The sequence below is a fragment of the Cetorhinus maximus genome, chromosome 18, assembly GCF_964194155.1.
Source record: "Cetorhinus maximus chromosome 18, sCetMax3.hap1.1, whole genome shotgun sequence".
In the NCBI taxonomy this organism is placed as follows: domain Eukaryota; kingdom Metazoa; phylum Chordata; class Chondrichthyes; order Lamniformes; family Cetorhinidae; genus Cetorhinus; species Cetorhinus maximus.
The window spans coordinates 37,517,409-37,543,500 of record NC_135896.1 but is presented as its reverse complement, the minus strand read 5'-3'; the positions used below and the strand labels follow the sequence as shown (position 1 = coordinate 37,543,500).

At 48.1% G+C, this 26,092-nt stretch overlaps 1 protein-coding gene across 1 annotated transcript in view; it reads right to left on the bottom strand.

The window, feature by feature from the left end:
• Positions 1–26,092, bottom strand: part of amn (amnion associated transmembrane protein) — a 67,346-nt gene that overhangs the window by 40,092 nt on the left and 1,162 nt on the right. Inside the window, exon 2 of the mRNA XM_078563407.1 lies at positions 11,445–11,563. Coding sequence (XP_078419533.1) covers positions 11,445–11,563 — 119 coding nt within the window. The remainder of the gene's footprint in view (positions 1–11,444; positions 11,564–26,092) is intronic.

Below are 26,092 nucleotides of genomic sequence, written 5' to 3'. Positions count from 1 at the left end.
ATCTGTGGACGGTGAGAGGTGCCATAGACGGGATGAGGACATGATCCGCAGGGCAGATGAAGGTGTGTGTGAGAGAGTGAATGGTGATGTCCCTTCAACTGGCAGTGAGTGAGATCCCTGTGGATGGGTGATGTGTTTGTAAGTGTGTGAGTTGAGAGCGATGAGAAGAGTGATTTACCCTGGTGGAACGGAGATCATTCATCCACTTCCTGCACTGGGTGGCTGTCTCCTTTTACAGAGCGTTGGCGCTGATCATCACCGTCAACGCCTTCCATGCTGGATTGGTGACCTTGCTTGCTGCTTTTTGCCCAGAGTGGGGGTAGAGGACTTCACAGTAAGCGCCCGACGGAGGTGTCACTAAATTTGGGGGCAACATGTTTCCTCCCTTTAACAGCCATGCACAGGATTTTCCATGCCCACTAGCGTCGGGCATGATAGGTGGCGTGAGCAGACAATATGGTGTAATCGGTTTCACGATGGCAGGAAAGCAGGTCGTGGTTGTCCGCTCAGCCCGTGGATGGTGGGCCGCGTTTCCCACTGGTCGTTGGAAACCTCATTGTAATGCATCAGCATGTCAGTATCAGGCCATCCCGCCAGGCTCTTGCACCCCCGCTGGATCGTCTGTCCACGTCGGCGGGAAAGCACACCGACGTGTTTCATAACAGCACACAGGCGACATGCACTTGGCGGCCTTCACTTTGGGTGAACTGGGGGTGAGTGCACATCAATGTTCTGCAGAGCTTGCCGGGGTCGCCTGTTGCTTTGCAGACTTCAGGGTCGCTGGGGTGGTCGGGGTTAAGTGCCAGCCTGCCTCGGAGGCGACTTTTGAGGATGAGGGAGGGGGAGAGGGGGCAAGTGCAGCCTTGGTGAGGGGGGGCAGGGAGGTGATGGTGGTTAAGGGCAGCCCTGCCTCTGAGGTGACTGGCAGCAGGGGGGGGCAAGGGCAGCCCTGGCATTGAATATAGCGCACAAGCATTCTGGGTGGGGGTGTAGGGTGGGCGAGGGAAGTGGCCACACATTCAGGAAACCTGTAGAAAGTGACCATTCCTCTGCAACTGAGACAGTTCAGGCACAGCCACATTGATATGACTGGGATCGGGCCTCTAGCTTATCTGTCCACTCAAGCAACACAGGGACATCAAAGTGCCACCAAGTTCTCCAGAGCTCCCCTTTGTGCAGACTGCAAATTCATCGACACTTTAGTGGACTGGAAAGCAGTTAGGCAGCACATGTTGTACATTCTCCTAGCTAAAGCTGGCTATGGAGCAGTCACTGCTGGAGATGCTCACAGCCCCTTGTAATGTCACCATCTCGGTTTGGACCAGTCTCCCCCATGGTTCAAGCTGACAGGGCAGCCATGCAGTGCACTAATCATCCAAGTGATAGCCAGCACTCTCCAGAAAGTGTTAAGGGGCCTTCACACTTAACCAGGTACTTAGTGCACCCATGCTAACTACATGTGTCTCTCTTTCATCCTGCAGGAGGAGTACATCAGGATCATGGAGCCTGGTGAACTAGCTGTATGCCTGATGGCCTACAGAGAGCGAAGACGACGGAGGACAGAGCAACTCAGGCTCCTCCCTGCACAGAGGCAGGAGCAGCAACCTCTATAAGAAGGGGTGGCTGGGGCTCCTGCACACGCTGCCCAAGCGCCACAGCAAGTCATCGCTGGTTGGCGCTTAGCGACACCCAGGGTTTATAGACACTGCCTTTCATTCCTGCAGATGACCGAGAACCAGTGTCGCCAAAGACTGCGCATGTCTAGGGAACTAGTCAGTCACATCTGCCAGTTACTGCAGGATTTGGCATCATGAGGACATGGAGGGCATCCACTGCCAGTGGCTGTGAAAATGACTACGGTGCTCAATTTCTATGCCAGTGGCTCCTTTCAGTGCTCCACAGGTGACCTCTGTGGGATCTCACAAGCCTCCACCCACAAATGCCTCCATCAACGGATGCCATCTTTATGAGGGCACACAACTCTGTGCATTTTGCCCGGGACCAGGACAGCCAGGATGCAAGAGCGATTGGATTCGCCCAGATCTCGGGTTTCCCACAGGTTCAGGGTGTGATTGACTGCACTCATGTGGTGCTCAGATCTCCATCACAACGCACAGTGGACTATATTAACTGCAAGGGATTCCATTCGCTGAATGTGCAGCTGGTGTGCGACCACCAGAAACGCATCCTGCAGGCGTGCGCACGGTTTCCAGGGAGTGTGCACAACACCTACATCCTCAGTCGGTCACAGATCCTTAGAGTCTTCCAGGGTCCACAGAGGCTGCAGGGATGGCTCCTCGGGGACAAGGGCTACCCGCAGAGGCTGTGGCTGATGACACTGCAGCAGAGCGACGCTATAATGAGGCTCATGCTGCAGCTCGCAACTTGGTAGAGCAGATCATCGGGATGCTGAAGATCAGGTTCTGGCGTCTGGGCCAGTCTGGAGTAGCCCTGCAACATGGTCTACAGAGGATGTCACGCATCATCGTCATCTGCTGCGCTCTTTACTACCTGGTGCTGCAATAGGGAGACAAACTGGCTGAGGAGGAGATGGAGGAGCTGCACACCTTCTCTGATGAGGAGGACGCCAATGGGGATGAGGGTGAGAAGGTCCTCGGAGGCGACAATGATGGGGATGAGGCCCTCACACTAGTTAGACAGGGCAGGCGTGCTTGGGAGGCCCTCATAGCTGCTAGATTTGTGGAGGATGATGACAACGTGCAGTGAGGTGACTTCATTGTTCCTCACATCACATTTGTGAATGTTTGACTCCAATCTGGCTTATGGCAGCGTGAATACCCTCTTTAAGGATGCTCCTGTCATGGAGATGTGGTGGAGGCCCTAATAGTCGCTCGATTTCAGGAGGATGATGATGACATGCAGTGAGGACACTCCCTAGATCTTCACACAGCCTCTGAGAATGTCTGACTCCTGTCTGGCCGAGAGCAGCTTGTTTGCGCTCCGTGATCAGGGTCATCTCATAGAGGCGCAGCTATGAAGCTTTAGAAGCATCTGATGCTTTGTCTTGTGAAAGAGGACACATCACTCGAGGCATGGTTGTCTGATGAATGTTGCACTTTTGGATCTTTACTTGCTAGACCAGCGCCGACCTCACCATCAGCACAGGACCAGTCCAGATCCTTGCCGGCCAGCTGGATGGCTCTGTTTTCAAAGACCACGAGGACCTTGGTTTTGGGCATTCTGCCACTGGTCTGTGACCTCTCTCTCTTGTTGTGTGCCAGCCTGTCCTGCATGTATAGAGATGGAGAAAGTGTAAGAGGACGCCTGCCAGGCCAGATGACAGGTATACCTGGCCTGTGTGGGTGGTGAGTGGTTCCATTGACAGGATGAGGACAATGATGCAGAGTGTGAGAGAGTGAATGGCGATGTCCCTTCTACCATTAGTGAGTGAGGGCCCTGTGGATGTGTGATGGGTCTGTGAGTGTGTGAGTTGAGTGATGAGATGAGTGACTTCCCTGGTGGAACGGAGGGGATCATTCACCCTCTTATGGCACTGGATGGCTGTCCTCTATTGAAGGGCATTGGCGCTGACCACCGCTGCCACCGCCTCCCAAGCCGAGTTAATGCTGTTGCTGCCCATCCTGCGGCCAGACCTGGGGTAGAGGACATCCCAGTGGGCCTCCACGGCATCCAAAAGTCGCTCAAGGGATGCATCGCTGAACCTGGGGGCTGCAGTCTTCTTCAGTTTCAGGGCCATGTCTTCCGTGAGGCAGTGGTGGTCTGGAAGTACTGAGATGTGTGTTTGTGGCTGGACTTTAAACATGGCGTCTGGGGTGATGCAGCGGCGGGGTGATGATGGGCGGGCGAATGGGAGTCCGCCCGCCATGGAAACGGCGTTTCCCGGGAGTGCTTAAATAATGAGGCAGGTTCAGGATGATATGGCGTGAAAACCCGCCATTGCAGCCGGAGGTTAAAACATCCTTTTTCCTGCCCGCTACCACACCTTGTGCAAATCTGGGACGATTGCTCCTGTAGGGTCACGTCCCACCCGGAGATTTGATGAGTGTAGAATAGTTAAGAATAACTATAGTGGTAGAAATACTCTGAATGGAGGGGCAAAAGTTAGACAATGAAGTGTTTGAGGGATACAAGGAAGTGTTGGCCTTCTCTGAGCTTGAGACACGGGGAATAGAGAGGCACAGTTAAAGGGGTGGCTATGAATATGAGTAGGAGAGTGGTGAAGGCAGGATAGGAGGGCAGGAGTCAGTGTGGAGAAGGCAAGCTGAGGAAAATGTAAAAAATAGGAAGAGGAGTGAACCATATGGCCCCTCAAGCCTGCTCTGTCATTCAGTACAATTGTGGCTGATCTTCCATCTCAACAAAACCTTCCCACACTATCCCCATACGCTTGATTCCCCTCGTATCCAAAAATGTATCGACATTTTACTTGAATATGCTCAACGACTGGGCATCCAGCTCTCTAAGGTAAAGAACTTGAAAGATTCACAACCCTTTCAGTGAAGGAGTTTCTCCTCATCTCAGTCAAAAATGGTCAACCACTTATTCTGAGACTGTCACCCTCTATTTCTAGACTCCCCAGCTGGGACTCCCCATCTACCTCTTGAGAATTTTATGGATTGAATTTAATGCAGGCTGCTGGAGTGTAAACCGTGATGGGGGAGGCTGCGGGGTGGGGGGTGGGGCGTGGGGGGTTCGGGAGCCGTAAAATTGTGCGGGAGGCCCCATATTGGAGGCCGGAGACCGGCCACTCAGGGCCATATTGCACAGGTGTCAGGGAGGCAGTGAAGCTGTGATGCTGCATGCAAGTGGCGGGAAGGTCATTGAGATCATTAAAATGATCATTAAGTCAAATTAACATATCTCTAACTGTAATTACATGCTGCTCTCCAAATTTGACGAGTGGATTAGGGTGATCATGGACTATCAGATTCCCCAACCATTAAAAGGTGGCAGTTTCCAGGCGAGGTCTCAGATTCTGAGGGGAAGGTCGGCCATTCCGGATCTGCCTCCCATTAGACTGCAAACTTTCTTCAAAAGGAGAGAGGAGGTTAGTGAACATATGAAGGAGAGGGTCAGCTCTGAGGAGCTGAGGGGCAGAGCTGTGAAGGAGAGGGTCAGCTCTGAGACGCTGAGGGGCAGAGCTCCCAAGGACAGGGTCAGCTGTGAGAAGCTAAGGGGCAGAGCTGTGAAGGAGAGGGTCAGCTCTGAGGAGCGGAGGGGCAGAGCTGTGAAGGAGAGGGTCAGCTCTGAGACACTGAGGGACAGAGCTGTGAAGGAGAGGGTCAGCTCTGAGACGCTGAGGGGCAGAGCTCCCAAGGACAGGGCCAGCTGTGAGAAGCTGAGGGGCAGCTGCATCCAAGGGTAGAAGGGGATGTTATCCAAAGTTGGGTTTCATCCACCCAGTCTTCTTGTATCCATGAGCAGTGGAGGAGGGCACAAGGGAAGGGTGCACAAGGCCCCAGAGCCATCATTAGCAAGGCAACAGGAGCAGCAAGAGGTGCAGCCCATGGCTGGACAGGTTGCACTAAAACATCATGAGTAGCAGCAGGAGGGAAGAGGCCGGAGACAGCTTGTGCCATGTATGAGAACCTTCAGAAGTTGAATGAGTTACCTGCAAATGTCAGAGTACAAGTGCTACAGTAGACTGAGCCTCTCAATGGAGTCTGTCACTGACCTCTGCGTGATGCTACAGGATGACCTGCGACCGATGGCACTGGTTGGGCACCCGATGCTACTGGTGCTGAAAATCACCACAGTGCCGAACCTCTAAGCCTCCAGCTCTGTCCAAGGATGAAGCGGCAGCCCCACATTGCTGCACTAGGGATGTGACCATCACACTTGTCTAAGAGGGCTGGAGGGTTTAGAGTTTGGGTAATACTGCACTGATTCTGATAGCAAGGCTCTTGGCCTTGGGGACATTGCAGCTTTCCCATATGTGAAGGGTTTACTAGATTTCGTACATGTGGCCATCAAAGCTCCGCTGGACAAGTCTGCAGCCTTCATCAACAGGAAGGCCTTCTACTGCATAAATGGCCAGCTGGTATGCAATCATCAAAAGCACGTGTTTTTTTTATTCGTTCATGGGATGGGGGTGTCACTGCCTAGGCAAGCATTTATTGCCCATTGCTGATTGCCCTTGAGAAGGTGGTGGTGATCCTGCAGGTGTGTTCCTGTTTCCCAGAGAATAGTCATGATGCTTATGCACTTCCAGCTGCTACAGCTGCTCCAGCCACTCGCACACCTTCATGGATGGATCCTCGGTGACATGGGATACCCTCTCAATATACACCTACTGACGCAATGAAGAAGCCTCACACTTGTATCTTCCTCCACCACACTCTCAGATATTACATTTCAGATCCTAATCCCTCACTGCATGGAAAAGGTTTTCCTCACGTCACTGTTGCTTCTTTTGAAATTACTTTAAAGTGGTGTCCTCTGGTCCTCGCCCTTCTGCCAATGGGAACAGTTTGTCCCTATCTACTCAGTCTAGAGCCCTCATGACTTTGAACACTTCCTTCAAATCTTCTCTGAACCTTCTCTTCTCTAAGGAGACTGATGCCAACTTCCCCAGTTTATCCACGTAACTGAAGTTCCTCATCCATCTTGTAAATCTTTCCTACATCCTCTCTAAAGTCCTAACAGCCTGAAGTCCTAAAGTGCAGTACCAGAGATGTACACAATATTCCAGTTGAGGCCAAACCTGAGTTTTATAAAGTTTCATCATAACTTCCATGCTTTTGCAGAGTGCCACTATTTATAAAGCCCAGGGTGCCTTTTTAACTACTTTCTTTGTCAGGAAATAGAGCTGGTTTAAGTAAATTATATGTGCGTTTGGGTGTTAGGAATAAGATATACCTTTAAGTTTAATTTATATATTTTTTTCCATTTGTGGGTTAAAAGGTGAAACCTTTTTGAGTGGCGACAACAGGTCCAAAGCTCTGTTTGTTAAACGGCATTTCTCATGAGATTTTTATAATTGTTGAAGAGAAGTTAAAGCAAACACAAGAGTAGAAAAAAAACTGTGCTGTTCCCTAGCAACAGGGGTCCAGAGAGAGGGACACACACACACACAAACAGCAGTTTGAGGACAGTTGGAAGAAGGTGCAAAAACAGGCAGGACATGAAAAGAGACAGATAGGTTCCAAACTAAAGAAGAAAGTGCCCAAAATCCAGGGGAGTGGAACAGGAGAAAGTCCCAAGAAGACCTTTTAGTCAAAGCAAGGACAGCAACCTGGGAAAGGTCCTGTTAAGTTAAGAGTGAGGAGCAGAGGAAGGCTCCAAGCTTCAAGCTTAAAGGAGGAAAAGCTGGAGGAAGCAGATTTAAAGCAAAGGGCCAGAAGGTTCAAAAAGATGGCTAAAAGTGTGTAACTCTTTACTATGGGCATGTGAAGCATTGTGTACTGTTGATGGCTGAGTCGGTGAAAGAGAATGCGTGGAAGAAAGATTGAATGCTCATGGTGACCCAGGGGAGAGGAACATCAGAAGAGGAATTCAAAACCCTGGAGATGGATCCTTACAGAAGGCAACTGAGAGAAAGTGTCAATTTGGGAGAAGATTCCAGAGCAAGTTCTTGGAGAGTGGAGGTTGGAAACCCTCGTGTGAAAGAGGGAGTTCAGTGAGACTGGTTGGCTCATGGTGGGACAAGCGTCTGTAGGGGGAGCTGACAAGAGATTCATAGCATCTCTTTGAAGCGGCATCTGTCACTTGGTTTCAGAGTGTGGTGTGCCTGACCACATGTCGACTATTGGTTTACATGGACTGTGTATTTACTGTGAGCATTAGAGTATAAGATAGCTGTTGTAACTTGTGTCATCCTTACAAATCTGTATCTATCTGTAAAGTTACAGTTGTGGGTGAAGGAGTATTGTAATATAGTTCATCTTTTCTTGTTTAATAAATGTTTTTGTTATTCTTTTGTCAGAAGTTCATCAGCTGATCCTGTGACTCTGTTCAATAGCTACTCTCCATGTATCTAAGCAAAAAATAAAAGTTAGGACCTATCAAGCCACGTTCAGTCCAGTAGTAACATCAGCTGGGATCATCACATCTTAACCTACCCTGTTAACTTTAATAATTTGTGCATATATATACCCAGGTCTCCATCAACAGGTCCAAGCAATGGGCAGTTGAGAGGGGTCATCCAACCCGACTGTCTGCCCCTCTGCCGTGGCTATGTTTGTGACCGGGTGGCCCTGGTGAGGGAGCACGCGGTGTCCACCAGTACGCTAGAAGCCTTCCACGATTGGTGGGCACCCCCATGGGGGCTGGGGCGCATCATCATCCCGGAAATGACATTTTGATTTGATTTTGTAAGTTTCCTTTGATGCTTTGTTTTAGTTACAGTGCCCACTGTTTACCCCCTCTGATTTATTGATTTTTTTATTTATTGACTTTTGTTTCATCAAAAGAGTACACCCAGGTCTCGGGCTGTTAATTCATTAGTTTATTTAATTGGTTAATTAGTTTTATTGGTATATTCATTGTTCCTGCACCCCATTCAAAACTGTATCCTTTGTTATATGTTGCTTCTCCTCATTCTATTTACCAAGATATACCAGCTCACGCTTTCCTGCATTAAATTTAATCTGCTACATGCCCGCCCATTCCACCAGTGTCAGATATGTATGTGTGTGTTTGTGTGCGACTTAATTGGGTTAAAGGCAGCTGGTCTGGAGGCTTTGATGTATTAGAAGATGAGCTAGGTTTGAAATGTCAATTAGGTAAACATAGGGGATGTTTAGAATGTAAGGTGTAAAAGGACATTTTTATTTTTAAATAAACCAGGCTAGATTGTGTTCAAAGGAGGGGTGAAATGTGTCACCTAGCCAGGTGAAGTTCAGAGACAGTGTCTTTATTTTTCCCCAATGATTACTGGTTAAAATTGGTACTATGATAAATTTTATGATCAGGCAGGTAAAGTCCAAAGACATAGTGAAGCAATGGGAATTTGCATTCAAAGGGGAAAATATGTATAAAGGAGCAAAGGCTGTGTGTAAGGGTAGGAATTCTAGGATCTAAGAAGTGTGAAAAGCCTTCAACATCTACGCCTCAAACTGCTGCCTACAAAGTACTGAAGTTAAGAAAATTCACTTTGAATTAGACTGCTCAGGGTATCATGTTTCTTTGCCTGGGTCTCTTAAAATCTATGTCTTACTTACTTACATTTACCTTAACGGAGGTGTAACTGGGAGTCAGGTTAATTATGGGATTTAGAAGTTATTATAGCAGTAATTTGTAGACATATGTATGTGCTTAAAATTATTTCTCTTATTAATAAATGTTTAATCTAGTTTTGTAAAAACCTATAAGACTTCGTGGTCTTATTACTACTGAATTCAAGGCACGCATCTCGAAATTTACACAAATTGCAAAATGGTTGTGGCAGTTGTTTTAAGTTTCCCTTTGGAATTTGAACAGCTCAGCGTTTATCATCAGCTGTGCCATAACAACCAGCCTATATCCTCTTGAAGTCTATCACTATCCTCCTCACAGTTAACTATACTTCTAAGTTTAGTGCCATCTGCAAATTTTGAAATTGTTCTCTGTCCCAAGTCTAGACCATTAATATATATCAAGAAAAGCAGTGGTCCTAGTACCAACCCCTGAGGAACTCCACTGTATACCTTCCTCGAGTCCCAAAAACAAATTGTTCAGCACTCTGTCCTGATTGTAAACAGAGGGCAGGGAGCAGACAATATGAGGGAGTCAAAAGTTAAAACTGAGATCCTATGATGGGATGAGCAGCATAAAAACTCACATCATTTCAAAGAAACCATTTATTCATAGATGAGTGCAAAATTGCCATTTGATTAGCTGCTGAATGGTAGTTAATCCCTATCCCTAGAACAAGCTCTAATTTCAACCTGTAAAAACAAAAAACTGCAGATGCTGGAAATCCAAAACAAAAACAGAAACAGAAATACCTGGAAAAACTCAGCAGGTCTGTCAGCATTTACGGAGAAGGGCACAGTTGACGTTTCGAGTCCTCATGACCCTTGCTTGCGTATAGATCCTATACAGCTGCGATAATCAGTAATCTAGTGAGTGTTATGTTGCAATGTAGACCTTGAACTAAGCAGTTTTAGCTTTTGTCCTGTAACTCCATCAAGCCATTAAAAAGAGACTTGCTCATTTCAAGTTTCATTAAAAAAGGTGTGGCTTGGTCCAGTTGAATTCAAATTCAACACATCTCGTGTCAACGTAGCAAGTCTGAATAAATGTGCCATTCCCTCCTTCAGCTGCAAGTTCAACCCTGGGCAAAATGCCAAAGCTTTCTTCCACACCATATTAATAAAAACTCATTAAAGGCCTCATCAAAACAAAATTAGGGTAAAACCTGTTCTATCCTTGATGTAGCTGTGACACGCTTAATTGTGAAGTGAAAGAAGGTTACACAGGTTTCAGTGTGCCAGAAGCATTTTAGCTAAACTTTCTACTGTTTTATGCCTAGAAGGTACTAAACTTAATAAATTAAATATCAATCCTGCCGCCAATAAATATTAAGCATCTTAAGTGTTGCCATTTTACTTTGAACAGACTCAGACAAGTTAACAAGGGGTGTGAGTCCATAGCTTGCTCAGAATTTGACATTTATGTTGCTGAGAGAACTTAATGGTAACCGGTTTGTGAAATGAAAATGTCTCAATTGTGTAGTGCTTTTGGAGATAGCTGATAGAAAATTTTATGAGCTACAATTGCTACGTCTAACCTGGAGAGTGTTTTCTGTCATCTGTCCTAAGCTCTCCTTTGGCTCAGTGTCAAAGATGTTTCTTCCTGATTATTGCTCTTGCTGGGAAATTTGGGATGATTCATTAAGTTAAGTGCACTATATAAATGTAAGCTGTTGACACTGGGTGCAAAATATGAAACTGTTACATTCCCTGCCACAATTTTGACAAACTTTGAGAAGTAAAATAAATAGGAAAATGTAAAAATAAATATGGCTCAGTTATTAGGAAATGATTTTAAAAATATTTAAAAATACTATTCCATCCTCTTCTCATGCCCATCACTCTCTGTAAAGCTATTGATTTGCTTTTAGGTGTGTCTGTATAAAATCAGTCAGTTTCTATATTGATGGATTAATGCTGTAAATGTAATCAGGGATTCTCCAACTTCATTGGAAACCTCATTTACAGGTTTATTTGCATAAGTACACTCATATAACTTCAGCACTCATATAAGTTTAAACACTTCAAACTACACAACACATTAATGCTTATTGAAATAGCGCTTGTTTTTGTCAGTGCTGAAAAGCACACTTGCATCTAACCCCTTCCTTTATAAAAGCCTCTTCCTTGAGAAAAATACAATATTATTCTTACCATTTCCATCAAATTAAGCAGTGGCTTCACGAAAACACTTAAACTCTGCAAGGTAACAATAAGATTAGAAAGTGAGTTTGTTGACACGCTGTAAACAAACTTTAAATAGAAAACCAAGACAACTCTTTAACGTACCTTATCTCTGGGAAATTGGACTCTGTCAGTTTTACAAGGTATTCTCCCCTTGTCCCAGTTTGTGACATTGTTGAAGTTGGTGTCAGGAATCCATTGTCTGTACAAGGCACCCGAAACCTCTTTAACAAAAATATTATGAGATGATTGAAATAAACCCACAGGAACTAAGAAGGCTTAGAGAAACAGACATTAGGTTCACTCAGCAGGTAAGGTCAGAGCAAGTGTATATAGCAGTTCACACCTGGTGTGTTAGTAGAATTTGCAAACATCACAAAAGCAAAATGAAGCAGCTCATTGAGCTCAACCTAAAAGAAAATGGCCTCCTTCACAGCATTTTGCCTCCAGTGCACTATCTGCAAGGCCAGTTCAGCATTCACCATTCTTTGCATGAAAAATTGCTTCCTGAGATGAATCCCGAACTTGCTTTTTTAAACTGGTGGTGCCTATGTCCTGCTGTCATGGGTTATAGTGTTAAGATTAAACTTCCTCTATACAACTTTGTGGGCATGAATTTCTGCAGCTGTTTTCCATCAGACATTTGTTCCTTATAAAAGAAAGCCGTGAGAAACGGTGTAATCAATGAGATGAAAATCATGTGGACTGTATAATGGCAGGTGATCTGTTTCACTAGGGCCAGGATTTCCTGGTCGGCGAGTGGGGGGTGGGGCCCGCTCGCCAATGGGTAAAATAATGCGGGATGATGTCAGGCGGAATTCCCGACGTCACCCCGCCTCATTTCAATTTTCAGGTCGGCGGGGGCTCAGCCGAATCAGCTGTGTGCCCACCGACCTGTCGATGGCCTGTTGAGGCCATTGACAAAGTCATTAATGTAACTATCGGACCCACCTGTCTAACCTTAAGGTTGGCGGGCAGGCCGGGAGCCCTGGCGGGCATTGGAAAAAGCATGAAACCTCATCCACGGGCGGGATGAGGTTTCATGTAGGTTTTTAAAAATTTAATAAAAGTGTAACTAAAAATGTTGGACATGTCCCAACTCATGTGACAGTGTCACCTGAGGGGACAGGTCAGGGAAATTTTTTTTTCCCTGTTTTTAACATTTTTTAATGTGGAGCCGACCTCCCTGTGGCAGCACTTAGCCTCAGGGAGATGAGTGCACTCTTTCATGCACATGCACGGAAGAGCGCACTCTCGGCTCAGGGAATCTACTCCCCCCACCGCTCCCCCGCCCGCACAGGGAGCGCATAGTGCTTCCTTGCAGACGTCACGCTGGGCAGGCCAATTAAGGCCCACCCACATAAAATGGTGGCCCGCCCCCAATCAGGGGCGCCGATCGGAGACATGCCCACTCCTGAACTCACCACCCAAGGGGGGGAAAATTCTGTCCCAGGTTATTGCCCAGTAATTGAAGTTGAAAATTACCCTCAGAATGCCCACACCAGAAATGGTGCCGGAAACAGAATCCATAATAGATTTCAAAGGAAAGTAGATTTTTTAACAGGCACAATGGGCAAAATGTCCTCTAATTACTCGGTGTAAGTCCATGAATCCTTGGGGCAGAATTTTGTCGTCAGCGAGCGGGGCCCGCTCACCGACGTGTAAAATGACGCGGGATGACGTTGGGTGGAACCCCCGACGTCATCCCGGTCCATTTAAATTTTCAGGATGGCGGGGGCACAGCAAAATCAGCTGCGGGCCCGCCGACCTGTCAATGGCCAATTAAGGCCATTGACAGGATCAATTATACAATTAAAGGACCTGCCCATCCAACCTTAAGGTTGGCGGGTCGGCCAGGAGCCCCGGCGGCAAATAGAGAAAACATGAAACCTCATCCAGCGGCGGGATGAGGTTTCATGTAGGGTTTAAAAAAGTTTAATAAACTTATTATGTAAATTATTAACATATCCCATCTCATGGGACATTGTCACATGAGGGGGACATGTTAAGGAATTTTTTTTTTCTATTTTTAATATTTTTAAAAGTGTCAGTCATCTCCCTGAGGCAGCACTTAGCCTCAGGGAGATGTGCGCTCTTTCGTGTGCATGCGCAAAAGAGCGCACTCTCGCATTTGGGGAATCTCCCTCACCCGCACAGGAAGCGCATAGCGCTTCCCGCCGGATGTCACGCTGGGCGGGCCTTAATTGGCCCACCCACGTAAAATGGCAGCGGGGCCCGCTTTTCCGGCGGGATTCGGCTCCCCGCCCGCCAGAGGTTGGGTCGGGCCCGCCCGCCCGACAGTCAAAAAATTCTGCCCTTGGAGTTCAGAAGCCATGGCAGCCCCAGTACCAAATACTGGCACACTTTGCACAGTTTGTCTCTCCAATTCCACTTTCCTATATAGTATGAATAACTTCTTTTGTTTCAGTCAGCTCGGTGTTAGACTTAGGCCCATGGTAGCCTCTCACCCCGAGTCATGGGTTCCAGAGACTTGAGCGTATAATGTAGGCTGACTCTTTGGTGCAGTACTGAAGCAATTTTCAAGTTTTATCTAGGATACTCACTGCTTTAATCCTATGTGAACATTTATTAACGGTTACCTGAGGGGCAATGCGTACTATATCATAGGAATATAAAAACGTAGGAAAAGGAGTAGGCCATTTAGCCCCTCGAGCCTGTTCTGCCATTCAATGGGGAGGGATTTTCCCTCATCGGGCGGGTTCGGGGACGGCGGTCAGGAAGCCAACATCTGCCCGCGATCAGGGCCAGACCACGATTTCACGCTGGTGGGCCATTTAAGACCCGCCCAGTGTGAAGCTTGAGTGGCAGCGCTCAGCACTGCCTATGTGGGGGGAGGGAGGGCGGCGAGTGCAAACTTCGCTCGTGCACACAGGTGCGTGCTTGAAAATCTCCCTGAGGCGCAGAGCTTCATGAGGGAAATGAACTGTTCAAAACACTAAAAATAACTATTAAAAATAAGGATTTCTAAAATGGTATAAAACATGTCCCCTCTGTCACATGAGCAGGGTCATGTTATTAATTAAATTTTTAAATTTTTATTTTACTTTTATTTGCTATCGGAAATCTCAACCCGCCCGTGGATGAGGTTTCCTAAAAAGTGCAAAGGCCGCTTGACCTTTTCGCCTGCCCGCCAACCGTAAGATTGGATGGGCAGCGAAAAACTTAATTCAATTATCCTTTTAATGGCCTTAATAGGCCTTTTAATTCTCAGCGGGCCCACTGACCGAAATATTGCGCGAATGCGCGATAATGTCAGGACGCTCACCTGACATCATCATGCGTCATTTTACGCTCGGTCGGGTGGGGTGTGCGCCTGCCCAACGAGCGGAAAATTCTCCCCAATGAGATCATGGCTGATTTGTGACCTAACTCCATATACCTGCCTTGTTCCATTTCCCTTAGTTAACAAAAATCTCTTGATCTCTGAATTAAAATTAATAGTTAACCTAGCATCAACTGCAGTTTGCAAAAGAGACTTAATTCCAAATCTTTACTCCTTCACCCCGAAAGGGGCTACATCCCCTTGCCCTGAACTCCCCAATCAGCAGAAATAGTTTCTCTCTACCTAACCAACATTCCCCTTTATACTTCGAAAATGTCCATCAAATCAACCTTTAACCTCTTAAACCTAAGGAAATAAAACCCTAGTTTATGTAAACTCTCCTTGTAATTTAACCCTTGTTGTCTGGATAGCATTCTGGTAAATCTATGCTGCCCTCCCCCTCAAAGCCAGTATATCCTTTCTAAGTTGTGGTGACCAGGGCTGAACACATGGGGCAGAATCTTCTGTTCAGCAAGCGTGGGCGGGGCCCACTCGCCGACACGTAAAATGATGCCAGGTGACGTTGGGTGTGCGTCCCGTGTCATCACCCCATGTCATTTAGATTCTCAGGTCAGCAGGCGCGTTGCCGAGACAACTATGTGCCTGCTGACCTGTCAACGGCCTATTAAGGCCATTAAAAAACTAATTGAAACCATTAGCGGACCTTAAGGTTGGCGGGCAGGCCAGGAGCCCTGGCGGGTTTCAGAAAAAGCATGAGACCTCATCCACGGGTGGGAGTGGATGAGGTTTCATGAGTGATTAAAAAATCTCAGAATATTTCAAAATAAAAGTTATGGACCTGTCCCAACTCGTGACAGTGTCACATGAGTTAGGATAATGTCACATGAGGGGACATGGCAGCGAAATTTTTCTCTCCTCTTTATTTGAAGTTTCAAATCTGATCCGATCTCCCTGAGGCAGCACTTTGCCTCAGGAAGATCTGTGCGCTCTTTCCTCACACTCCCGGCTCAGGGAACCCCCCCGCCCGCAGAGGGAACACATAGCGCTTCCTGGCGGACGTCACGCTGGGTGGACCTTAATTGGCCCGCCCATGTAAAATGGCGGCGTGCCCCCGACCAGGGGCACCAATCAGGAACCCGCCCGCCTGCACCCACTCCCGCACATTCCCCCCAATGGGGGGGAAAATATTGGCCATTACTCCAGGTGTGGTCCAACTAGTGATCTGTATAGCTGTAGCTTAACTTCTACCCCCTTGTATTCTGGCCCTCCAAGTATAATGGCAACACTTGATTAGTCTTTTGAATTATTTTCAGTACCTGTCTATGACATAGAATTGTAGAATTGTGTAGAAGGAGGCCATTCAGCCCATCTTGTCTGTACTGGCTCTCTGAGCATTTTAGCATTTTAATGATCTATGCACATAGGCTCCCGAGACTTTTTGAACCTCCTCTATTTCCAGCTTAATGCCATTAAGTATCCTGATCTCTCTGTTTTAGATCCAAAATTGATGACCTCACATACAATTATATTGAAAACCATTCACCACAGTTTTGCCCATTCACTTTAATCTATTAATATCTCCTGGTAATTGTATTTTTCCGTCTACACTGCTTACGAAGTTAGGAGGGATTGTGTCATCAGCAAACGTGAATATGGTTGGCCCTGTGTCCCATTGTCTAAGTCGTTAATAAAGATGGTGAATATTTGAGCTCCTAGCACAGATCCCTGTGGCACATAGGGTGGAATTTTCAGGTCCTGTCAGCCGTGGGTTTTGTGGCGGCCAGGAGCAGAAAATTCGGAGAGAGGCCAAAAATGGGATTCCCACTGGCAGGAAATCAGTTCAGAGTTTTCCCCTCACTACTTTCGTGGCTGGCTGATGGCGGGACGGCTTTCCCGCTGATCCATGTCAGGAATGCCATTGGCATGCATTACCATGTCGGGAATGCCATTGGCATGCATTACCATGTCGGGAATGCCATTGGCATGCATTACCATGTCGGGAATGCCATTGGCATGCATCACCATGTCGGGAATGCCATTGGCATGCATCACCATGTCGGGAATGCCATTGGCATGCATCACCATGTCGGGAATGCCATTGGCATGCATCACCATGTCGGGAATGCCATTGGCATGCATCACCATGTCGGGAATGCCATTGGCATGCATTACCATGTCGGGAATGCCATTGGCATGCATTACCATGTCGGGAATGCCATTGGCATGCATTACCATGTAGTGAATGCCTATTAAAAATGCTACTTGCTGAAATCACGTTTCCTCCTCCCAATCTTGCGCCATGCCAGCAGGAAACTAGATCGGCCTAAATCACATTTGGAAATGAGTGGCATGCAGCTGTCAGCCCTCACTTCGCCCCTGGCTTCAAGGTGAAGAGCAACTTTCAAAGTCTGCATGCAACAGCACTGATCCAGTTCCTTACCGATCCCAGTGAGAAGGCACACTGGCAGGGGTGTAGGATTGGACGGCTCACTTGCTTCCTCCGAACTCTGGGAGGGTGTCTTCTGCAGGTCTCAGGCAGGGCTGCAGCCTGAAACAGAGACCAGCATTGTGACCAGGGTGTCGGGGGGAAAGAGGACATTGGAGACAACGGGCTACAGTGGAGTTGGTGAGACGGGAGCAAGCAAGAAGGAGACATGGGGGGCATTGGGCTGTGGTAGGGTTGGGGAGGCAAGCAAGATGGAGACATGGGGTCCATTGGGCTGTGGTAGGGTTGGGGAGGGAGGGAAAAGGACGATGAAGACATGGAGAACAATGGGCCATGGTGGGGTTGGAGGAGGGGAAGGAGGCATGGGTACATTGGGCTAAGGTGGGGTTGGAGAAGGGGGAACGATATCAGGCAGAGGGGAGATTGAGAGTGGGGAAGGTGGAGCCCAGCATGGAAGACTAGAACACAGACATGGAGGGAGCAGATGGGAATTGAATTGTATGAATGGGAGGGGATGCACGCAGACTCTGGAATGTGAGGTGGGGGTTTGTATTTGTGTGGCACAAGAGGGATGGACTGCAAGGAGACCCATGGAGGTCGGGGGTGGGGAGGTGAGCGTGGGTGGCAGGTGGTGGATGAAGGCTTTCTTGCCATCAGTAAAGATGGAACAGAAAAGCTCATTGAAAGACAGTCATACTCCCTGGTCCAGGGCAAGAAATCAGGGTGAGGTGTTAAAGGCAGACCTGGACTTTGTGGACCTCACAGTCAGGGAGAGAGATTAAAGGCAGACCTGGACTTTGTGGATCTCACAGTCAGGGAGAGAGATTAAAGGCAGTCCTGGGGTTTAGTGGACCTCACAGTCAGGGAGAGAGATTAAAGGCAGTCCTGGGGTTTAGTGGACCTCACAGTCAGGGAGAGAGATTAAAGGCAGTCCTGGGGCTTAGTGGACCTCACAGTCAGGGTGAGAGATTAAAGGCAGTCCTAGGGCTCTGCGGGCTATGCTACAGGGCTATGCATGGCACGCACATCATAGTCCCGCTCCAGGGAAGGGCAAGGCCTGTGTGCTTAATTGGGATAAGGCAAGGACTGGTGTGCAGGGCATGGTCATGATCTTACAGTTGGTGGCCTCAGGGTTGTTTGGCTCGGTACTGGGCTGCAGATGTGATGGTCATGGTCAGGGGAGGCATCTGCAGCCTATAAGTGGGGAAGACATAATAAAGAGGGGAGGTATTCAAAACTGTCCCGTAGGGGTTCACATCTGTACATGACCGTGCACACAGCCTCAAGATGGGGAGGGATGAGGTCCGCATGGGGACATGGGGACATCAACACTGATGGGTTCAGTGGGGAGGACTGGAATGCTCACCACAATGACAATGGGATGGATCCAGAGTTACTGGGGGAGGCTGGAAGATCACCAGATGGAGTTCCACCTGCACATCGTGAGGCTCCAGGAAGATCAGGGGGACCTGAACACTGACAGGGGGAGGGTCAAAGCTGGTCTCAAAATAAAAATGCAGCACCACCATCTGGAAACCCCGAAGTTGTTGCACAGTTTGAAATTGAAACTGGTAAAGAATCTGCACCAGAGGTGTCTGAGGCAGTGTGGGAGTAACCAAGGGCTGGACTAAGGGTCCCTTTCAGTGGCACCCTCAAACTGCTTCATATCACAACATTGAAATGGAGTCAGAGCTGAGAAAATAGAGGAAGACTTCCTTGAGAAGGTGCATTTGGAGTTATTGCCTTTTATTGTGCTTTAATGAGAGACTACAGGAGTCATTGGCTTCACAATACCGTCACTCCATTCGAGCTTTAACAGAGAGATATGAGAGAATAGAAAATGCAGGCAACAATGAAGGAAGCACAGCTGCTGCACATTTGCCAGATCACCAATGAAAGCCTATAATGTGCTTCCTCCAAATGGCGTAGATAACGGGCCAAAGGACATCCAGTCATTGCTGAAGTGCAAGTTGAGCTTGATCAGCGTACAAGATCATAGATTTAGGAGTGCCTTTGGTAAGGTGGCACATTCATCAATGTGTCCAAAACTCAAGCTCTGTGGGTTTGAGATGTCAAGTATCAGGGTTGGCATCGTGGTCACCTAGATATGTATGTGCACTTCAGTTGTAAGGCTGTATCAGCGAAAAGCTAGTAATGCAGACGCAGCTCTAGGGCATGACATTGGCTTTCTGTATGCGAGTGGGAGGTCTACTATATATGTCCAGTGTTCATTAATATCCTGCATCTATCAGTCCCCATGGAGAAGGAGGATTGAATGTGCTCAATGCTGCCTTCTTGATGGCAGTGATCCGATTGAGGAAGAGGAGAAGGGCCTGACGCCACCTAGCACAGCTTCGAGAGGAAGCCCAGTCTGAGGTTCATGGTCCAGGAGAGGCCCAGCAACACCCAGAGGATGAGGAGGTTAGCCCCATCCAATGGAGGCGACTCACACAACCAAGGATCTACCAAAGATGTCATTCCTCTCTGGAGATGAGCAACAGACAATGCTGCACACGTCTGCACTTGTCAAGAGATGTGGTGAATCATATCTGCCACATTCTGTGGAAGGATCTAATGCCACATAGACTGGGAGAACTGTCCCACGCCAGTGCCCTGACGGTCACCACCACACTCAATCTTTTTGCCTGTGGACTGTTTCGGGGATCCACAAGGGACCTATACGGCAACTCACAGTCCTCAGCACATAAATGTATCAAGATTAGGACAGATGCCTTCCACAATAAGGCTCAACATTATGTGAACTTTACACTCGATGAAGTTAGCCAGGCTGGTAGATTTCTAGGGTTTGCAGTTATCTCAGGCTTCCCTAGAGTATAGGCTGCCATTGATTGTACACATGTGGCATTGAAAGCTCCATAGCAGCAGCCCCTGATGTTCATTAACAGGAAAAGGCTCCACTCCATCAACCTCGACTACAGCTCCTCACACCCCGCTTCCTGTAAGGACTCCATCCCATTCTCTTAGTTCCTTTGCCTCCGTCGCATCTGTTCTGATGATGCTACCTTCAAAAACAGTTCCTCTGACATGTCCTCCTTCTTCCTTAACCGAGGTTTTCCACCCACGGTCGTTGACCGTGTCCGGCCCATCTCCCGCGCATCCGCCCTCACGCCTTCTCCTCCCTCCCAGAAACATGATAGGGTCCCCTTTGTCCTCACTTATCACCCCGCCAGCCTCCGCATTCAAAGGATCAACTCCGCCATTTCCGCCAACTCCAGCATGATGCCACCACCAAACACATCTTCCCTTCACCTCCCCTGGCGGCATTCCATAGGGATCATTCTCTCCGGGACACCCTGGTCCACTCCTCCATCACCCCCTACTCCTCAATCCCCACCTATGGCACCTCCCCATGCCCACGCAAAAGATGCAACACCTGCCCCTTCACTTCCTCTCTCCTCACCGTCCAAGGGCCCAAACACTCCTTTCAAGTGAAGCAGCATTTCACTTGCATTTCCCCTAACTTAGACTACTGCATTCGTTGCTCCCAATGCGGTCTCCTCTACATTGGAGAGACCAAACGTAAACTGGGCGGCCGCTTTGCAGAACACCTGTGGTCTGTCCGCAAGAAAGACCCAAACCTCCCTGTCGTTTGCCATTTTAATACTCCACCCTGCTCTCTTGTCCACATGTCTGTCCTTGGCTTGCTGCATTGTTCCAGTGAAGCCCAACGCAAACTGGAGAAACAGCACCTCATCTTCTGACTAGGCACTTTACAGCCTTCTGGACTGAATATTGAATTCAACAACTTTAGATCTTGAACTCCCTCCTCCATCCCCACCCCCTTTCCATTTCTTCCCCCTCCCTTTTGTTTTTTCCAATAATTTATATAGATTTTTCTTTTCCCACCTATTTTCATTACTTTTAAATCTATACCTTTAATGCCCTGTTAGTCTTTCCACCCCACCCCCACTAAAGCTGTACCTTGAGTGTCCTGCCATCCATTCTTAATTAGCACATTCGTTTAGATAATATCACCACCTTCAACACCTCTTTGTTCCTTTGTCTGTGACATCTTTTGATTATCTGCTCCTATCACTGCTTGCTTGTCCCTACAACCATCCCCCCACCAACTTCTCTCCCCCCCACCCACCCCACCTTAAACCAGCTTATATTTCACTCCTCTCCTAATATTACTCAGTTCTGTTGAAGGGTCATGAGGACTCGAAACGTCAACTCTTTTCTTCTCCACCGATACTGCCAGACCTGCTGAGTTTTTCCAGGTAATTCTGTTTTTGTTTTCCATTCCATCAACGTTCAACTAGTGTGCAATCATCAGAAACACATCTTGCATGTTTGTGCCAGGTACCCTGGGAGTTGCCATGACTCATACATCCTGAGTCACTCCCAGGTGCCTCACATATTCAAAGGGCCTCAGTGAATACAGTGATGGCTGCTTGGGAATAAGGGGTACTCGCTCAACTGATGGCTCATGATACCTGTGTGTCGTCCTCTGAGTCAGTCTGAGGAGAGATACAACAAGGCGCATAAGGCAACACGATCCATCATCAAGCAGATCATTGGCACCCTGAAGACGTGCTTCCGATGTTTGGAATTCAGGTGGGGCTCTGCAGAACTCTCCACAGAGGGTGCCCTACATAATCATGGTCTGCTGCACCCTTCACAACCTGGTGCTTCAAAGCGGGAATCCCTTGCCAGAGGGAGACAAGGAGGAGGCTGAGAGCTCCTTGGATGATGAAGAGCAGGAAGGGTAGGGACTTGAAAAGGGAGGTGAGGGTCAGCTTCCATGTGAGGATGCCACTGAAGAAGCATGATGTGGAAAATGTGCCTGTGCCACACTGATAGCCACAATATTCCAGGAGGGTTAAAGTGCAGGCAACCATACACAGCCACATTCCTCTGTCCCTTGGTGCCATAGCGGTGCACTGAAGGGCCTTTACAACCAGTGACTTTGAGAGAAAGCTCAGCAGTCGTACTTTCACCTTCAACCCTTATGGTTCACCAGGCCCTAATCTTTGAAAAGGTCAGTGGCGAACCCTATATCTGTGCACTCTGGGAAGTGAAAGTGAGCGCGATGCAAATGCAGCATCAAAGGACATGATGCAGTCATCACCAACTTAATAAGAAACTTTTAACGGACACTTTTACCATTGCGCGGATGGTTGGAGAGACCATCATGGCCACAGGTCTTGTGCTTTAGCACTAACAATGAAAGCAGCCTTCTCATTTGGATAAACAATTACAGCTACGCCTCCAAGGCAAGTGAAGACACCTAACTCCATGCTGTCTCGTGGGGAGTAGAGATTGCTAACGCATTTTGCAGACACTTCCAGGAAAGAGTTTGGCACATCTCCCTGACAAAACACAAGGGTTGAGTAACTATGATGACTCAGCTACACATCACATAAATGTGAGGCTCACAAAGGGAGGTGATCACTGAGTGGGAGTATGGCTCACCCTCTCAATAAGAGGGCACATTGATGCATATGCACAACGCTTTCAAATGACAAGACCCTTCTCATGAGCAGCAAAAGAATTTACAAAGGTGCATGATATATGCAGTGACTGAACACCCGTGACCCAGGAGTGATTTCAAAGTTTCTTAATTTTTCTAACCCTACCGCTATGACTAGGTGCATCCCCAACATCTGCAGCAAAGGTGGAGACAGCCTGCTGACTGGTGCCCCCTCTTGTCTTTGATGACTTTGGCAGACGTCCTTGAGAGGGTAGAGAGCCGGAGGGCCCTGTCCTGCTTTGGGTGTCCTGCTTTGGGTCTCCCGCTGTGGGGCTGGAGCACCCTCCTCAGCCCGTACAGCTGGAGGTGATGGGGTCACAGGTGAGATCACCTGGACTCTCTCAGAATCACCTGGGCAGATGGCCTTGGGTCTCCAGCTGCTGGCCGTCCTCCCTGTGGGTGCCCAAGGGCCCCTGACTGCCTCACTGAGGAGAAGGGGGTCCTGGAGGGAGGTCAAGGTACCCCACGCCCCTCTCACCGAGCCACTGATGGATCCCACCAATGCCTATAGTGATGGTGTGCAGGTCCAAGCGCAAATCCGGCTGAATCTGCTGGATCAAGGTCTCCGAGGTGACGACCACCCTTACCATGGCGACACCGAGGTGCTCACATGTCAGAGCCACGGCATCAGAGAGAACGTGGACAGACTCCTCCATCCTTCACTCTAGTCTGTTGACTGCTTCTTGCAACTCTGCCTGATTTTCCACTGCCTGTCATTGCAGGTCCAGCATGTTAGAGCTGGCCACTTGCAAAGGCTCATCATCTAACTCAGACTCAGTGGGTGGCTGTTCTCCAGCAGTCCTCCTAGTGCCAGAAATCTGGCCTGTCACTGCCTCTGTCTGCTGCAGAGACGTGTGAGTGAGGTGTTCCCCAGAATGTGACCCCAAGCCTAATCTAGATCTATTACCCACCGGGGTGTGTGTCTCTGTGCTGGTGGAGGGTTCAGGTGAATGTAGTGATGGTTCTTCCTCTGACGCTTCCTCCTCTGAGGTGGCCTGGGGGCTGGGGCTTATAGTCGCTCTGCTGGTCTGTCTGGGCCTGTTGGTGTCTGTAAGAGAGAGAAGATAGATTTAGTTCATAAACAGGCAGAATACAACTCACTGTGATTATCAGGAGGTGATCAGCTCATGGAAGGCTTATCTGTACTGGCTTGCTGGGAGATACCAATCTCGCCTTCCCCACAGGAGCAATCCCTGTGCTCCCCTGCCAACTCAGCAACATCTTCCTCGAATCTGGAAGTTCCTGGATGTCGGCCATCCCTCCTCCAGTCTGGGATCTCTCCCTCTTGTTGTGGGCGAGGTTGGCCTGCATGAAGACAAATGGAAGGAATGTGATGAGAAGAGATGGAGGAGAGGTTGGGAAGCATGCAGCCTGCTGTGTGTGCTGAGACCTCCCAGTAAGGGCTGATGTTGGAGTTTGTGCAGCATGATAGATGAGATGCTGGTGATGTGAAGGTGCCTGAGAGACAATCAGTGGTGATGTGTCCTCCGTTAATATTGTGAGAGATACCTGAGCAGTGTGATCCTTTGAGTGCATGATGCCATTATGAGAGTGTGAGATTGGAGTGAGCTGAAGGTTGACTTACCCTGACAGAGCGGAGGAGATCATTCACCCTCTTCCTGCAATGGATAGTGTTTCCCGGGCGGGTGCCTGACGAATTGATCTCCTTTGCAGCCACCTCCCAGGCTGATAAGGTGAGGCTGGCCGGCCTCCTGGAGCAACCCCTTGGTAGAGGACGTCCGGTACTCCATGGATTTTTTTCTTGGACACATCCATATCAAGAAGTTTCCCCCTCACAGCTGGGCTGCTGAGAGTAATGTGTGTCTTTCGGTAACATTTCAATATGGCGCCTGGGCCTTCAACCTCATTCGGTAACGGTGAGGCGTGCGAATCACAGCCTGCCCCGCCAAGTGATTTGGAGAGCTACTCGCAGGTGCATAATTAAGCAGCTTCCGGGCGTGAAATCGGGCGTGAGTTCCGGCCACACCTTCCAGCGGGAAATGCACTGTGAAGCCCACCCGTCACTGCCCTTTCCACTTCTCCAAAGTGGAAAATTCCACCCAGAGAGTTTTTCAACATTTCCTTGGGTTGTCAAAGAAGTCAAATATTTCAGTCAGGCAGTATCTGCCCCTTCTGAAACCAAACTGGCTGCCATTTAGCAAGTTATTTTTATGTAGCTTCACTTTGATTCTGTTTCTAACAAGCAGTTCTATTATTTTGTAAAGCCATTGGTTTTACAGTTTCCCAGGTTTATTTCACTATATTTCTTATAAATAGTTACATAAACCACATGTGGCTGATATTGTTTCATGAGTAGCGTTACACCTGTGATATTGGCAACGTACTTCATTCTATTGTTTGTTCTGCACATGGGGCTGGCCAGGTTGTAAAATTATAATAAACTCCTATTGTTTATATTTCCACAGCAATTAATCCACATGTACGAGAGCTGCAAATTATCCCCATCAACCGGCGAAAATAATGTTAGGACTGCAAATATAGTCACTGAATTGGCTTTGTTTCATTGCACTTATGGAAAAGACACCAGACATCTTTACTCAGAGAATCCCCATCTTGTACAACTGGAAAACCCCACCTTTCAAGATAAAGGAAGCTTTATATTCCAATGTTCAAGTCACCTATTTCCTTCTTTGCTACTCATGCAAATACTAAGTTACTCTATCTAACACAAAACTTACGGAGAAACAAACCGAAGGAGATGAAGTGTGCTGACCTCATGTTGCTTATAATCCAGCAGGAACAGTTTCCTCAACTGTTATGCAATCTTTGTTTGTGCTTTACAGTAAACTTTGAACGATCTATGGAAATGTCATGTGAAGAGGCGACCTGCTATATAATAGTTAAACAGTAATGAAACAGAAAGTGCTGGAAATACTCAGCAGCCCAGGCAGCATCTGTGGAAAGTGAAACAGAGTTAATGTTTCAGGTCTGTGATCTTTCATCAGAACAGCAGGGCAGCTGTGGTCACTGGCGCACATACCACAGATGAGGGCTCTGGTGGGGATGGGGCCAGAAAAGCCGTGGAAGGGGAGGGTGTAGAACTGCTCACAGCAGACTCGTGCTCCTCTTCAACCTCCTGATTCCTGGGTTGGATGGGGTGTCGCAGTCATCCATTCCGCCATCCGTTTGTGCCACCAGCGAGAATGCCCTGTTACTGGGTACGCAGCTCTTCATGTATTCCATAGAGGACTGTGCACATACACTGAATGGACTGTTCCAGCCCGCTGAGTGAGCCTTGTTCGTTTTGCAGGGATTCACACTGCCCTTGCATCCACTGAGAGTGATGCTGAATGTGACTCTCCATGAAATTGGCCATTCTCTCAGGGAGCTCAAGTGGTCGAGCCCCCGAGATGAGGTTGAGCTCATCACAGCAATGAACTCCTCCACTCACAGCGCATGAACACGCATTGCCTCAGGGAACTCCGCCAGATGTCCACACATCTGCTGCTGCTGACCCAAGTACTATACTCCTTAAGGTGACTCCTGAG